General features: G+C 43.7%; 1 protein-coding gene across 1 annotated transcript in view; it reads right to left on the bottom strand.

The window, feature by feature from the left end:
* Positions 1-612: 612 nt before the first annotated feature.
* Positions 613-17,511, bottom strand: part of LOC135373277 (alanine aminotransferase 2-like) — an 85,800-nt gene continuing 68,901 nt past the window's right edge. The window contains exons 12-13 of the mRNA XM_064606505.1: positions 16,185-16,297; positions 613-9,460 (exon numbers count right to left, since the gene is read on the bottom strand). Of these exons, the coding sequence (XP_064462575.1) occupies positions 9,370-9,460; positions 16,185-16,297 (204 nt within the window). The 3' untranslated portion in view covers positions 613-9,369. The remainder of the gene's footprint in view (positions 9,461-16,184; positions 16,298-17,511) is intronic.

A 17,511-nucleotide genomic window follows, 5' to 3' on the forward strand; every position in this document is an offset into this window, starting at 1 on the left:
CATTCATAGCCACCGCCGCCGAGGCGTACGAACACAACGAATGATACCCCTCAGGATCCAGCGCCTCCCCTCGAAACAACAGCCTAAAAGAGTCTCCCTCAGTGGGAGTTTTATAGGAAGAAAATGGGGTGTTAAAAATGTCTTCTGTGCCACTTAAAGGTGCAGTGAGAGTACACGTGATATGTTTTTCTTTTTTAATTCTGGTTGCGGCAGGTGCTGCAAAAATACCACGCGTTCTTGAGCAAAAAAGCACACCCCTAGGATCCATTCAATGAGCCCAGAATTGTCACTGTCATAAGTCACTGCTAATATAATACGGGACTATCAAAAGTATGATGTGCCCAGTACAAGAACGCATGCTCCCAGTACCCGCACCACGGGCGTGCTAGCATTGGACCTAAAGGCTGCTCGCAGTAGACGCGATGCATCGTTGGTAATCACTAGAATCACGGAAACGAGGTGCCTTCCAGCAGCACAGACAAGCTTCCGTGCTAGAAATTGGCGATTACTTGAAGCAGACACGGGCAAGTGTCCACATGGCGGAATACGTGCATAGAGAGCGGGCTTTTTAGGTGTCGGTTAGCCACGCTGAAAGAAAAAAAGAGAACCATGTGACAACATCCACAATTTTATTCACCGTATGCACCACAGTGTGCACTGTTACATGCAGTATAATACGCTTCTACATACCAGAAACATCCATGTAGAGCAGTCAACTTAGAAATCTGGTGCACCAGGACGCAACTATCGTCTTTTTAAAGTCGACGAATCAGGCGTTGGTTTACACAAGGCAAATTGTTATTGGCAGTGAGAAATCCAAGTAAACAATCACAAGAGTGAATATACATGTTTCATGTGTGGAAACCAGGTTCTGTTAAGACTGATTTATGCCGCGGAGTGCTTTTCCCCACTCACTATCAAATAGAAAGGTTTGTTGCTGGAATATTCAAAAATATATATGCTCTCTTTTAACTAAGTGAGGTGAATGTGAAATGGAGCTTAACTCAATTTACTTATGTACCTTCGCATTTATATAAGATTTCCAGGTATTGTATCGTGTGTTGGGGAGCTTGAGTGACACATTACATGTGTAAACTTGTTGTGCACTTCAACCCTTAAACAAAGCTACCTAAGAAGTTTCACAACTTTGCTGATACCGTATCTGTTCAGAGAGATAACATATCTGGGATGGCTATATTGAATATATGTGCGCTAGGGCATTTAAAAAAGCTTTCTTTCGAACTTGTAAAATATGAAACTCCTCCCCAGCTGTCAAAATAAACACTTACAGGACACCAGTAAGACCTGTCCTAGAATACGCTGCAAAAGTCTGGAATCCACACTGTGAAAACAACATTCGGCGCTTATCCGCCCAGATTATCACATGTAGCCATATGTCTAGAGTTGGGATTTTCGGGGCATGTCCCAATATTGAAAAATGTCCAAGGCTTTCATCAACTTGATTGCCCTGAATTTGTGCTGAGTATCCCGGGAAGATTATAGACTGCCCCAGTTGTCTAGACTTTCTCGTAAATGTCCTGTAGACAATGTGGTTTTACCATTTGGCATTGAGAAGGAGCAATAGTTGCATTTTTTCACAACCTCTCCTACACGGTGGGATTTTCGTGCGCGTGCCCCATCCGCGCCAAAACTGCGTCACCAGCGGGTTTGAGCGCACGTTGGGCTTCGTATGTCACTTGAGAAAAACCCTGACGTAGAGTGGGTACGTTCACCAAGAACTCTAAATGACTTTGAATGGAAAACGAGGACTCAGATTATTGTATCTCATCTCTGTAGAAGTAGAGCGATCGTTCTCAGACTTAAAGAATATGTTAATGGAGAAAAGTCACAGCCTGAGCAAAAAGACACGCTTGAAACGTTCCTGACCATATCCTTCAATGCACAAGAATGTCGGTCTCGGTGATGCAAAACAACTTAGAATGATCTACAACTAATAACAGCAATTTGGACATATTGAGAGATTGGTATACGTTGTCCCGGAAAGTGTCGCGTTTTCTTTTTTTTTTTTTTTCAGCATTTTCTGTCTCGCTAATCCCAGCTCTACACATGTCGGCCCTAGTAGCTGATGCGCCAATAAAACCTGAATCAAACGAAATCTACACGCCATTAGTCACATGTCGTCCGTCACAGATATGATTAGATATCCGGACATGACCACATACATGATTAAATGCATTAATATTCACGATACACTACATGATTAGATATTGGGACCACAATATCTACGTAAAAGAGCATGTTTAAAATGTATTTATTCTTTGTATAAAGGTGTCTCCACATGAACAAATACCTTTCGTTCCCTTCACACGACTCGGTGAGGTTAAACTACGGTAAATGTATTAAACCACTGATTTCACATATTGATGTATTTATGTAATCTGTTTTGCACGTACTACCATCGACGGTTCATATCATGTGTGAGACTTCGACATCCCCCAGGTGCGCAAAATTAATCCACAAACTGATAACTGTGGCATGGTCATAGTTGTCTCGGGACATAAAGCAACAAATTATAATTATTATTCATATTGTGTCGCGTCATGTAACGTAGAACTGTTTGAGTGAAGTAGCACGAAACACTGTTTCATGGACTACGGTGTTCTGCTTAGACAGCCACATGCAGTGTTTGTAATTGAATCATAAATACATATGTCTAGTCCTCAAAATAACCAAGCCAGGCAACTGCAAACAAAACGCTTTTTTTCTTTTTTTTTTTTGCATCAACATGAATTTCAAGAGGCATAAGTAACAAGGCTAGTAACAAGTTAATCATGATAACTAGTAAAAGATAAACCAGTATTTGTTTGCCGAGTAAACTGTACTTGTGTACTATAAAAAGCTTATGCTACAGCTTTATATTAGAGGTGTGCGAATATTGAAATTTTCGAATACGTATCGAATACGAATATCTGCAAAATTGCCCTTTGAATATCGAATCGAATATCGAATATCACGTCACAGGATAAAGGCTTCTAAGGGTAACAATTAAGCCCCGAAAACAAGCATGGTTAGCGTTCTGTTCTGCTCATCCTTAGAAAAATGCCCCAAGAGCTAATAAGGAATATGTAATGTATGGGCTTAGCATAAGGCATACATGCCTATGTGCGCACATACAGTCAAATTATTTTTTACAATAAAACAATGTGCTGTTTTCGTGAGGGAAGCTGAAAACCTTAAAAACAACTTGCACTTCAAAAATCTTCAATGAATGAAATCAAAAATGAACAGTGAACACCTGTGTTGGCACTGAAAGTGCTGTAGAAACTGACAGAATTGAAGTAAAGGGCGATGTGGGAGGATTTAGTGATGAGCCCATATCAGAAGGAAAATTAAGGTGGCAAATGCCCTCTTTTTGCACTGACAGTACTTCCACTGACTTGTCGTGTAAGCGAGAAACTGCATGGTTTTAATGTGCTCACGCGTAAGACGCGTTCCTGACAGTAATGCATAGTTTGGAACAGCCACATTCATTAGCGCAATAAAACCGCAATAAATCCTCGACGATGTTGTATGACTGTGCTCATCACGCGTGACTGTTTCCGCGACGTTCGTGTTTAGCGCTTCTTTCATTTGACGGCGAAAATCTGCGCGCGCGCGCGCCTCAAAACTTAGTCACGCCAACGCCGACGCGCGCGAGTCGCGAGCAAAATCGCTCAGTGCGTCTTGCCATCATGTGTAAGAACAGTTAGTGCGATTTCAAATGACTTTGAAGTGTTATTGCCGCCCTAGTTGGCACTTTTAACATACGGTCGGCGGTCGCAAAGCGCCGGAGTTGGAGAACTATGTCGAAATATCGTCACGTGCCACTTCTCGATTATCGCCGTCATCGCACGTGACCATGACCACATCGCCGACTACCATCGAAACCGAAAAAACGCGTTTGATATGCGGGTTTTGGGTGCACATGCAGTGGCACATTCAGCTCAACGTCAACAAAATTTCGATATTTAGCCGGAATTTCACCGAACTGTAATGACACCACCTCACACGAATGTTCAGAGTTTGTTGGCAATCCACCAAAGCCACGGCTGTGCTGACGAGGCATAAAGCGTATCGCGGTTCCGCGTTTGGCTGGGATGGACCGCGCACTTTAAAATGGCGGTTGCACGCAACTGTGTATTAGTTTCGGTTTCGCTTACCGAACGTGTAGCGACGCATTCGCAGATGAGCGTACCTCGGAAGTTTCGCGCGCCGCGCAACGTACAAATTCCAGTGCGCAGCCCGCAACAGCTTTGTTTTATGCTGCGATGATATTCGAAAAAAAAAATCGAATATTCGAACTTTTACGAATATTCGAAAATTTCGAATGTGTTTATATCATGACAGTGGTGGAACTTTCATGGCAGCAAATTTCCCTAACTTTGTTCTTCCATAAGGTCATTGCCAAGGTTCACGCCATATTTGTAGTGCTGTGTGCCACGAAATTATGCAATAAGGTGGAGAAACTGGGGATGATGTCTACCATTTATCAGGTGTAACACAGATAAAGTAAAAGCTAAGCATGTACAAATATAATAAAAATACATGTGCAAATACAGGCAAACCAGATACAACACAAACCTAAGGCCTTGTGCCTAATGCAGAAATCGTGGCACAGAGTGAGCGGAGAAGCTATGCGCCTGGAACATAAGCTCAGCCTTCACTGCATACTCAAACACAAATTGCAACCACCACTGCAAGCAGATGAGCACTTTGCTATGGCAGGTGATCGGTGGCAATGAAATACAAACGGAGTTGAGCATTGCAAGGCGATCATAGTTCTGCCACAACTCACTTGCAATGTTCCATCAATACAAGAGTTCAGAAAATCCCAGAGTGCTTAGCGCCGCTTTGAACTGTGGGAGTTTACGAATACGAAAGAACCGGGTGGCCTCCAAACCGTTCAGATTTCTCCCCTACCGGTCCATTGTCCACGATGTGTCAAGGACAGCGAAAGCAAAATGTGAAGGATTATTCTTTGTTCCCCCGCTCAGCAAGCGCCCAGGATGCAATGCGTGCGCAAAGAGCACCGAAATTTTCGGTCGTCTATTCTTATATTCGGAACCGCTTGCCTGTGCAGCAATGAAAAACGCGCCCTTATTGACATTCCTGCAGATAATTTGTAAAACAGGGCTGAGCAGAGCAATTTATTCTAAAAACATGCAGTTCCTGCTTCAGCAGCATGCTAAGTCAGCAGTCATGCAAAACCATCTTGTGATCTTGCATTACGCTTATTTTGTTTGCTTTGCATGCTCTGATTGTTGATCTCTGTAGAAACTGGCACCTTTATAAAACGTGTGTATACAAGAAACATTAGTTTTCTGAAATACGAATATTATGACTGACACTCACCTGCTGCAACCTATCCACTTTGCAACAAGTCAGGGTCATCCAATAAATAAATTGCCCTTCGTGGTTAGAATAAAACCAACAGAGGGATATGTCAATGGTTTTGGGAAATTTGGTGAGGTGCATTTGGCAAAAGTGGCACTGGTTCATGAAGCAACACCCACTACCTGGTGAGGGTGGAGCTCACCACGATATCCAATTGTGAATTACACACTGTCATATAGCAATGACAGTAGCATCTCCTTCAGTTAGGGAAACTAGTGGTCGTCAAGGCCAATTCAAACTTGCATCACTGTAAGTTGGCTTTGCGCTCATTTTTTGCCGAGTTTCAGAAGGTTTCAAAAATTATACCCGCAAAAAACAAGAAAACCTATTTATAAGTAATGGTCTTAACTATTATGCTAGATTTAAAATTTTGAAAGTAAATGTGTGTCTGCAATCTTGCACAATTTAACCACTGTGTATGCACACACTCCAATTATTGAACATTTTTCAATGACTTTGATGGGATCATATTTATAAGTAGGGAGTGATTTTTTCGGGTTAAACCAGATTCTACCCGGTCATTCCCCCCTGAACTGACCTCCGGCCAATTCGGGTGATTTCTCCCCGAATTCCAATCACTATGAAACCCTCAAGTGACACTTCCACTGGAGATGAACAAAGGTCGCCACGTGTAACACATGTAAGAATGGGTCACTTACGTTCCCAGCAATACACCCATGTGTGTCAGCACTCCCAAGCAGTACAACATCTTGGCCCAATATTGGTCCAATAATGGGCCAAAACGCTGTCTATGCCTTCGGGGATTAGCGCTGGTAAGTCACCCCCCCCCCCCCCCCAAAAAAAAAAAGAAACAAAGAAGAAGAAAAACATTAGGAAAGGACTGGATAGACAAGATGAGAAACAAAAACACCCGATAACACCCGAAGGCACAATTATCGCCCGATTTCTCCACGAATTACAGGTTTAAGAATAGCGCCCGTACCCCCCAATTCTGAGAAAGGCATTTAACCCGAGAAAGTCACTTCCTGCTTATAAGTAATGGTCTTAACTAGCTTAACATTTCAAAAGTAAACGTGTCTTTGTAACCTTGTTCAATTAAATCACTGCGTACGTTTCTGCACTCCAATTATCGGGCATTTTCCAACGACTGAGAGTCAGTTCGATTACACAAAGAAATATACATCTACATGAATTCAGGTTCCTCACTGCAAGAACTGTAGCATTACATGACTTATAAAAGGTCGCTGTTTCATGTGTCATACAAAGTTTCGTATTTTCATACCAATTGAGCCTACCATAACGTCAATCAAGGTATAGAGCGCACACCTGCAGACTTAGTATAAATATGTACATCTATTATTTGCACCATTTCTATTAGTACATGTTAAAAACTAGATAGTATATGGTTTGCAAAAGACAGGCTAAAATTACAGCAACGCGTCACTCTTATAATAAATAAAATTCAATCCTATTCAATAACAGATGAGACACAAGTGTGTCACGTGTGTGTGACATGATTTGTGTCTCTGTAGACGCTTAGCCTCAGCTGACATTGCAGCATAAAGGCCACTTCCCACATACCGCACTTCGCTCTATAGCGCTCGAAACCTAGAGCTGTTTTTCGGCTTGCAGTTCACACATACAACTGTGCACATAGCGCTATCCTGCTCGGGTCACGGGAAATCTCGTTGCAACGTGATGCACCGGTACTACTGTCATTGTTTAGTGTCCGCATCGGGTATCTGCAGCACCGCGGTGTAACTTTTGATGCTGAGAATAGTACGCGCTTGCGGATGAAATTATTGGCCATTTTCACATCGTCACCTTCCCATCTGATTGCTGCTCCGAGTGGCCAGAAGGAAAACAAACCCCAGCTTCCGTGACGTCACCACTGAAAGAAGCTCCCGAGTGGTTAACGCATAGCGCAAGAAACGTTGATAGGGGCTCTACGTGGACAAGCGTTCTTTTATAGCGGTTTGCAGATCTGAGAGGAGGAAAACATAGCGCTGTGCAGCAAATTGCTATATGTGGGAACTGCCCTTAAAGGAGCTCTGAGGTGACCCCAAAATTTTTTTTAGTTTTTCGGTGCAGTGTGTTCAACGAATAAAATCAGTTCCTGCAAAAGAAAGACGAGCGCAGGTGACCTACAGAGGGAGGGCTCTGATCCGCACACCTTTGAAAAGTCCCCTTCGTCGTGAAAAGAGTGCATCGCAGAACAAGAAGACATTGTGACGTATGCTACTCCCCTCATGTGACCAGGCACAGTTCAAGCATGTATAAGCAGTGCATGAGCTGCGAAGCAAAAATAAAGGAACAGCACAGAGCCTTCACCATGTGTGCATCGTGTGCACCTGTGCATCGTGTCGGCTATCTGTGTCTGCTTTCTCAGACTGTTTTTTGTAAATTCGATCGCACAGCTAATATTTTGCATGGTGACTCCTGGTGGACAGCTTGACAGACGAGGCAGGACTTGGAGCGATGTTAAATGTCACCTTATTGCGCCTTTAACCCTTTGCCACTATTTCTAGGCACGCCAAATGGGGTTCAGCTGTCTCAGATTGAGTTCCCGTGGTATTATTTGATTTACTGCTAGGATCAATTAAAGTGCTACTAGCCAGTATGTTTCAAAATCTAGAAAACATACAGACAAAACACTACAGTGGGCACTCTGTTATCCAAAGCTATGACCAAAGAACTGTTGAAGGTAAAATAACATGTCCTAAAAGAGATTTTTTGCCCTTTCCATAGACATTTAAAATATACAACTTCAAAAGTAGCAGAAGGTACTGTTTTGTTTCCAGCGAGTAATCAATTAAATCAAGTATCCACAATGGCACTTGGAGATGTTTTATCATCAACAATTAGAAATGTTTCAGTAAATCATTGACATGTTGTATTTACTAGCAAAATTGCAGACACAAATATAGCTTGCAACATGTGCCTGATTATTTGCAATATAAGCAAACCCATCAAGCAGTTCACTTGAGGATTTCTGTAAAGCTGGAATTCTTCTAGAAAAAGGGAGACAACAGGAAATGTATCACAACATTGTCAATTATTTGTTCGTTGATCGTGATCAGACTTGTTTAATATTTCGTTCAACGAACTATAGTTCCAGGCAGACCCTGGCATAAATACCAGTGCTCCACAAAGTGTGAACCTAATCACAAGTATGCTTTTATAGGATCTACTCAACATCTTCATTTCAGCAGTTGCAACTTATCAATATCCACATCATATTCCTCTATCCCTGATGAGAGTGCGTTACAGTGTGAGCTCATTATACTGCAAGCAGAAGCACCAGTGTCCCATAACTCATAAAACTGCATTTCTCCTTCAGAACAGATACAAAAATACACAACCAGGAAGCTGCTGCTATCACTGCTGTTTCCACTAGAGTGATGAAGACACTGTCAGCCATACAACGCTGAATAGACATGCACCAAAAATAGGTGAGCTATTAGGCAACAAAAGTTTTTCATCTGCTTTTCCTTCACTTCATGAAAGCATGAAATCATTGTAATTCTGTCCAACTTCGTTTGCAGTGACCGTTGTTCAAACTATTATTGTTATTATTATTACCAACTGCATCAACGTCAGAGATGCCAAGATTTCTCTCTATAACAATTCCAAGAACATGTAAAACTATTAGGTGACTTCATGGATTATACGTACCTCATCGAAAATGTACAGTCTTCGAAAAACATTGCAAAAAACTCAGGTACTCACATACAACTATAGAAAAGCAGTAACCATTGGGGTGAGATAAGGGTTGAAAACAGACGTCTATATCCTCACAGGAGCTACTGCCAAAACGACTGATAACAGAACCTACGCTCCTTTTTGTGACGGCCCATTATAGGCCATTATTGCCACAAGAAGAGATGACACATGCTGTGCCTTCAGGAAAGCCCTGGGTATGGAATATTATACACATTCTTACACCAAAAGCACAGGATTGCATGCATATATCTCTGTTTCCTAGGTGACTTGGCCAATTGCAGCACAGTGCCCTCACTTGTACTCTTCCATGAACTTTTGGTGGAAATCTCTGAAGTGGTTCAGCATACTCTTGAGCTGGTCAGTCTGTGGCAAGATTGTTGTTCTGTGGAAGGAAAGAATGCTGTCAACTGCTGTAAACACAGTTTCACCTATAAGTTCCACTTCCAAAGCCAACAGCTTAAGGGAATCTGTTGATGGTTGAGACTCAGAAGAGCCACTGTAAATGACTGTTATTGCTGCTTTACTTTGAAGATGTTCATGAGGTTCATTTACATACGACGATAAGTCAAATGAAAGCGATAAAAGTGAGATAAATACACATAACACTGCTAGACTGTCCTGTAAGCTGGCAAGATTGCTATTTTTTGTTTGAGGAGTGACCGATAGGTTGCAGTATGATCTAGAAACATACTCATATCTGCCAACATGACAAACTCAAAATTCGGGAGACCGCCCGTGGCACGACAGCGGCCATTAATTCTGTGCACTCTAAATAGCATTGCCACTGTCGAGACTGAGACGACAAGGGAATCTGGAGGGAAGGTAGCCTTTTTAATGACCGGCTTGGTTGATTGGTGGAGATGAACTGAAACTAATGTTTTGATTCTCGCGCTTGGTAGCGCTGACGTAAACCATGCGCTGGTGGACTGCCGCTGACAATGCGACTGCTACATCATTCCCCCCCCCCCCCCCCCCTGAGATGTTCAAGCGTCCGGAGATGCAGGGCAGCGTAACGGACGGCTCCAGGAAACACGTTTGGGAACAGCAGGAAGGCGGGTCGGGGGTGCGGAGTGGTGCTGCAGCCTGGATGAAAACAGCTCGATGTCAAGGTCGGGCTCTGAGAGGGTCGCCAATGACGCTGAATCGAGGTTTCAGGCGATCGATGGAAACTGTGTCTTCACGACCATTGACAAACAGCTTGTACCACTTCGGCTTCCATCCGAATTCTTCAAGCCTGCCGCTTCTCCCGATCTGGCGGATGCGTCTTCTTTTCTTGCAAAGCTTCGTGTAACCATGTCTCGAATCCGGCCCACCCTGACCCGCCATCATCTTCAAAGCCATACGTTCGTCGCACCGGACCTTGCGACATCAACCCACGTTTTATTCGGCGCGACTCTGTCCGATGCGCGTTGCAACCACACTACGACAGCCCCAACCTCGTCCTGGAACAGCACCCTAAATGGTACCGGCTGTCCATCCAGGGCGGCCCGGACACAGTCTCTCTTGACCGTCTCAAACAGGCCCACGTCGACGCGTCGTCACTGGCCACTTTCACCCTGCCAGGTGACCCGGACCCTGACACTCCCACATATCCGCAAGGCGTCGCAACGGATCCTACACCTGCTCTAGTTCCTCTCAAAACGGTATCTTGGAGCCCCTTTCTGCGGCGTTTTTACCGCCCAGGCTTCTTACGTTTTCTTTTTTCCATAGAGGAGGGGGAGTGATGTGGCAGCCCCATTGCCAATTCTCGTCCCGCGCCTTGGTTCAAGCTACGCGGCACTGGCGGCTCTTGCTTTAGGACGGTCATATTAAAAGCTATTCCTCTCCAGACCTGTTTGTCGTCTCAGTCACAACACCACTCTATTGCGATTCCTCTATGTCATATGTACCCACTATCGGGTGGGGCTGTGACGTGCTATCGTTGCTTCCGTCAACCACAACTCCAAAGACGTGTCGTCTCAGGCTATCCAATATTGCATAACTTTGTGCACTCTAAATAGCGTTGCCACTCGATTCCGATTCCTCTACGTCATAAGTAGCCACTGTCGAGTGGGGCTGTGACGCGCTATTGTTGCTTTCATCAACCACAATTCCAAAGACGTGTCATCTCAGGCTATCCAATATTGCGTAATTTTGTGCAATCTAAATAGCGTTGCCACTCTATTCCGATTCCTCTACGTCATAAGTAGCCACTGTCAAGTGGGGCTGTGACGCGCTATTGTTGCTTCCATCAACCACAATTCCAAAGACGTGTCATCTCAGGCTATCCAATATTGCGTAATTTTGTGCAATCTAAATAGCGTTGCCACTCTATTCCGATTCCTCTACGTCATAAGTAGCCACTGTCGAGTGGGGCTGTGACGCGCTATTCTTGCTTCCATCAACCACAATTCCAAAGATATGTCATCTCAGGCTATCCAATATTGCGTAATTTTGTGCAATCTAAATAACGTCGCCACTCTATTCCGATTCCTCTACGTCATAAGTAGCCACTGTCGAGTGGGGCTGTGACGCGCTATTGTTGCTTCCATCAACCACAATTCCAAAGACGTGTCATCTCAGGCTATCCAATATTGCGTAATTTTGTGCAATCTAAATAGCGTTGCCACTCTATTCCGATTCCTCTACGTCATAAGTAGCCACTATCGAGTAGGGCTGTGACGTGCTATCGTTGCTTCCGTCAACCACAACTCCAAAGACGTGTCGTCTCAGGCTATCCAATATTGCGTAATTTTGTGCACTCTAAATAGCGTTGCCACTGTATTCCGATTCCTCTACGTCATCAGTAGCCACTGTCGAGTGGGGCTGCGACGCGCTTTTGTTGCTTCCGCCAACCACAATTCCAAATACGTGTCATCTCAGGCTATCCAATATTGTGTAATTTTGTGCACTCTAAATAGCGTTGCCACTCTATTCCGATTCCTCTACGTCATAAGTAGCCACTGTCGAGTGGGGCTGCGACGCGCTATTGTTGCTTCCGCCAACCACAATTCCAAAAACGTGTCATCTCAGGCTATCCAATATTGCGTAATTTTGTGCACTCTAAATAGCATTGCCACTCTATTCCGAACCCTCTACGTCATAAGTAGCCACTGTCGAGTGGGGCTGCGACGCGCTATTGTTGCTTCCGCCAACCACAATTCCAAAGACGTGGTGTCATCTCAGGCTATCCAATATTGCGTAATTTTGTGCACTCTAAATAGCGTTGCCACTCTATTCCGATTCCTCGACATGATAAGTAGCCACTGTCGAGTGGGGCTGCGACGCGCTATTGTTGCTTCCGCCAACCACAATTCCAAAGACGTGTTATCTCAGGCTCTCTAATATAAACAAAATACAGAAGCCGACACTGGAGATTTTTGTTTAAGTTTAATTTGTACAAGCTTTCGCGTGGAGGTCCACGCTTCCTCAGGTACAAAGTGAAGTGGTGTCACCACTTCACTTGGTAAACTAGTTTGGTAAACTAGTTTGGTAAACTAGTTTGTGTACATAGACAAGAAAACGCAGTCTATTGACAGGTTCTGACAGTCGCGCTTTACCTTTTTTTAAAGATGTTTCTGAAGCCAAACACGTCCACCTCCAGCAGCTATGGCAGACGTCGTATGCTAGGGGAGACATGGAAGTCGACCCTTCCCATGATTCTTAGAAAGTACCGGTCACCACTGAAGGGGAGAATTGGATCGACTTGTTGCTGACACAAGCCCATCCAAAGCCAGAGCCAAGCCAGATAGATGCACTTGACCACATATCGCACGCGCGGGAGACGCATTGAGGGACACGCGAGACGCTGCAGACACGTCGAAATTGGAAATCGGGAACGCACATTTAGAGGATAAAATTGGGAAATCTTGCAGTCCTTACCAAGGGTTCAGGGATTTGTAAGTCGTCTTGTGTGTACAGAGCAAAAGAAAATACTAGATTACTTCCAAAGCTGTGAAAGTACTGCCACATCTAGCACTGATTTGCATTAAATGTACTTTGTGATCAACTTAAGCTTGAAAATAAAGTTTACACTGTACTGCAATTTATTTATCATTTTACTGGCCAGTGCAAAATTTTTTGGGACAATTTAAAAAAAAACTTGAGGAAGGTTCGATAACTCAAATTTTCCCTTAAAGGGACGGTCTCGTACAGCCGGGGCGATTCCGAAACTTAGCCAAAACTAGTTTCACGAGTACTGTACATATACAACCATCAAAGTTTCGTTCGGAATGACCAAGTCGTTTTCGAGGAATTTGTCGAAATGTGCCGTAAGAGCAGACGACGAAAGCTGCGCCTCTCTCATGCATACGTCACCTATGACGTCGGCCCGCGGGTGCGTCATCGTTGTCATGGTAATTGTAGCTTGCAGAAGCACCTTGGTTTGAGTAATCCCCTTTGCTCTCGAAATGGGGACACTCAGGCATATACCTCCGCGAGCGGAGAATGTAGTCCGAGCATTGACTGTGGGGTCTCCCATAATGTGGCGCACAATCGGATACGTGGAAGCTAAGTCACGTGTTTTCTTTCCGCGAGTATTTAATGAAGTTTTTAAATAAACACGTTCTCCTTCTCCATGTACGTCGTCAGCGACACTTCATTTCGAAGCATGATCAGTGTACAACGGGGAGTGTAATGGAAGCGCGCGTAATATATTTTTGGTCGGAGCTGTAATGCGACCGCGCGCGCCGATGGCCAGCGACTTCAGATTTGTGATTGTGGATGGGGTTGTTCTGCGACTTTTAACTTGTTTCTGAGGATTAACATAGTTGTTCTGAACCACCATGCTTGCCACTACTGTGAATGCGCGTTTTTCACCTGAGAACTGAAAGAAAATGTACGAGAGTTGCCGCGGTGCCCAGTAACTTCTGAAAGTCGTCTGCTCACACCGATGCACTAGCAGGCGCAAAAGCAGACGATTTCTGTATCCTATCACGGACTTACCCGCAGGGCGACGTGGCCGTTCCTATTGTTGCCAACACAGATCGCGGCGCGCTCTGCAATCTTTATCAATTTAATTCGATTATTTAATAACTGTTGCGTGTTTTGTCGGGTAAATTAGCAGTATTCCATTTTCAACAAAGGGCAATCGAATGGTACACTTTATGAAAGGGGCAGGGAGTACGAGACCGTCCCTTTAAGTCAAACTAAGATACCCAGATAGTGGGTATTTGAGGTATCGGGAGTTCACTGTATATGCATTGAAATCTACCGATGAATGAGAGCGCAGTATGGTAGTGCAAATTTGTCACTGCCACAAGTGTGCATTAGGAAGATCCCAGACAGTGTGAATTCAGTAACAGACTTTCCACAGTGAGGTCAGGCACATCGCGTGTGACACCAGAACAAAAATTGTTGCATAAAACTGGATGGAATAGCCACACATCTGGGCAGAGTTCGAGGTCACCCGTTACAAGTAACTCGTTACTGTAACGAAGTTCCTTTTTTTGGTAACTTGTAACTTAACTCGGTACTTCAGCGCCATGGTAACTTTAAGAGGAACTTGTTCCTTTTTCAGGTAACTTTGCCAAAGTAACTTAGGTTAAGTTCCAAGTTACTTTTAACTCGCTTTTCACTCACGTCCACATATTTTCTTGCTTTCTCTACGGTTCCTTCATGGCATTTTTTGGCATAACACGTGATATTCAATAAATTACAGTATTTTATTCAGAAAGTAAGAACCGCTGCCATTGAAATGAAGCTGAACCATTGTGCGCCCACAGGGAGTAAGATGCAAAGCGTTCGAATAGACCTCTACCAGAGAAACGTCATCATGACATTGGTAGACAGACTGAAACCGAAACAAATCGGAAGGGGAGGGCTGGGTTCCACGAATGGGCACTTGTTCGCTCTCATTGAAAAAAAAGCAGGACTGACGGTTGCATCCCTTTAAGGGACCATATCGTAATCCCCTCAAGACTGTGGCTTTCGGGCGCGACCTTGTTCACCTCTAGCTTCGAGCGTACAATTCTACCGAATTTGTGGCGCTGTCGAACACTATCATTTGTTTACAAACAGGGAGAGGTCTATTGTTGGACATAAACCAAAACGATCTAAGCGTGTTGCACTCCTCCGCAGGCAACTCAAGGTCTAACTCAACTGCTCACGCGCGCTGCACCTTCGTAATGCTATTTTGTGTCCCCAACTCCCAAGTAACTTGGAGGTAACTTGTTCTTTTTTTAAGTAACTCAGTAACTGCGAGTTCCATTTCAGGCTGAAGAACTTCGTTATTAACTTAGTTACATTTTTCATACGGTAACTTAACTTGTAACAAGTTCTTTTTAACGGGTAACTTCTCAATCTATGGGATTTAGTACACACAGGTCATGTAAACTGTAAATGTTGTTGCCCCATATTAAAAAAAAGCAAGAAAGGATCAAATAGCATGGAGAAATATCCACTAGTGACAGGAAGAAGCAGCTATTAACTAGAGGTGTGCAAATATTTGTAATTTCGAATACAAATAGAATATTTCCGGCATTCTATTCATATTCGTACTGGAAAACTGGTATTCAAACTTTTTCGAATATTCGACGATTTTCTTCGAATATTCAGACTTTTTCAAATATCATACTGGTATTACCAAGCCGTTGTGGGTTGCATGCTAGAATTTGTACGATGTGGTAACAGTGACGAACATGAATAGTATAAGAGCTAGAAAGCGATGAATGTGTCACTACATGTTCATTAACAGAAAGCGAAACTAGTACACAGCTGCGTACAGCCTCCGTTAAAGTCGGCCCCGGCGAAACCGCTATTTGCTTCATGCACTGTCACCACAGTTGTGGCTCCAGTTAATTGCCAACAAACTCTGAACATTCATGCGTGACCTACAGTCTGGTTAAATATCGAAACTTTGTTGGTGTTGATCGGAACACTGCTGTCACAGTGCCACTGCTGTGTGTAGCCTTAACTACCTTTGGCTTCTATTGGATATGTGGGTATTTGTTATGACCACAGTTTTCATCTAGCAGTTGTTGCGCAGGACATTCTCACACTGGCTGCTCCTCAAGATATAAATTTTGGCATTGTCATTGTTTTGTGCACCCATCTGAAAACTGATATTAAGCTGATGCAGTTTCAGTATAGCTACAGCACATGTCAATGAGAACTGCTGAAGAACTAACCTAAAGTGATAAGTCCCAGGCACCTGTCCAAAGCCACTTCCAGGCACCACACAGACTCCAGTGTTTTCAAGCAGCTGCATCACGTAGAAGTAGTCAGGTTCTTGGCTGAGAGACTGTAACGTGAAGTACAATATGACAAGACAGCTAGAATGATGCAAGATACTTAGTCACATGACAGACACCAGTATCATTATTCATTAGAAAGCCTAGTGTGCTGATTAAAGTATGTCAACTTAGTGCAAGCTAAGTTCTGCACCATTACATTGGTATTACACAGCATGTAAAGAGATGTGAAATATTTTTAGAACGATCATAACCAGTAATGTATAAACGGTTTTTGCAGAGCAGAATCGGAGCATAGTATTGGAAGTAGTATTCAATTTCAAACAAAAGAAATTCTTGTAGTTCAACCCTGCAGTCTCATCTGGAGTAAAGCAGCTGCATGAATGTTTTCTCAAAACGGAAATATGTCACATTACCACACTAGCTTATAAGTTGGTGTGGTAGTGTTGCAGTCAGGTGGACACTGTGTGACAAAAACTGTAGCTGCTGTAGACTGTACTGTAACACATGTAGCTACTAGGTATGGCTAATCTAATATTCACTAATAAACGCTTTAGATAGATGTTTTTGGGAAACCGCTGCTGCATCTGAATCGGAGAACATCATTATTTCGATCCACTCTGTTTTACAAATCTTGAAATGAGCACATACTTTGAGATATAAACCACCAAATTCCAATATGCAATTGGTGCAAAAACAGAAATATGCACTCCTCAAGCACCGAACTGACATGACCTTAGAATTATCTATGGTGCATCTGCGGCTTAAAACACTATCTGGCCAATAGATCAGCACCTAGTGGGATCAGCTCCATGGTTATGAAACATTAGGCCTTCCAATGCATGTGCCCGTTGCTCCTTTTGCGCTCGAGAAGTGTGTGGCTTTGCTTTGGACTCATTTGCATAGCAAAGTTTAGCAACTTATACAACTCATAGTATGCGCCCGGTTAAGGGGATGGTCGCAGACGAAAACCCACCCCACATATCAAACTGCTATGTTCCGCATCGGCTGATAAACACATTTTAAAGATCAGCTCTGCTTCCGCAGCTGCAAAGGCTCCGGCGGCGTTACGTCACCCCTAAGTGGAGGAGTGAGAGGGCGCTCAGAAGGGAAAGGCCCCGTCCAGATGCCCAAACGGCCGCGGCATTCCTTTTCTCAAAGTTGTGCCCTCGTTGGTCCTTAGGGAGTAGAGTTTTCAAATTTTTACAGAGAAGAAATTCAGACATAGTCTCAACACCCAGCATCCGTTCCTGTCATGCATTCC

This window comes from Ornithodoros turicata, unplaced genomic scaffold, assembly GCF_037126465.1.
Source record: "Ornithodoros turicata isolate Travis unplaced genomic scaffold, ASM3712646v1 Chromosome23, whole genome shotgun sequence".
Taxonomy (NCBI): domain Eukaryota; kingdom Metazoa; phylum Arthropoda; class Arachnida; order Ixodida; family Argasidae; genus Ornithodoros; species Ornithodoros turicata.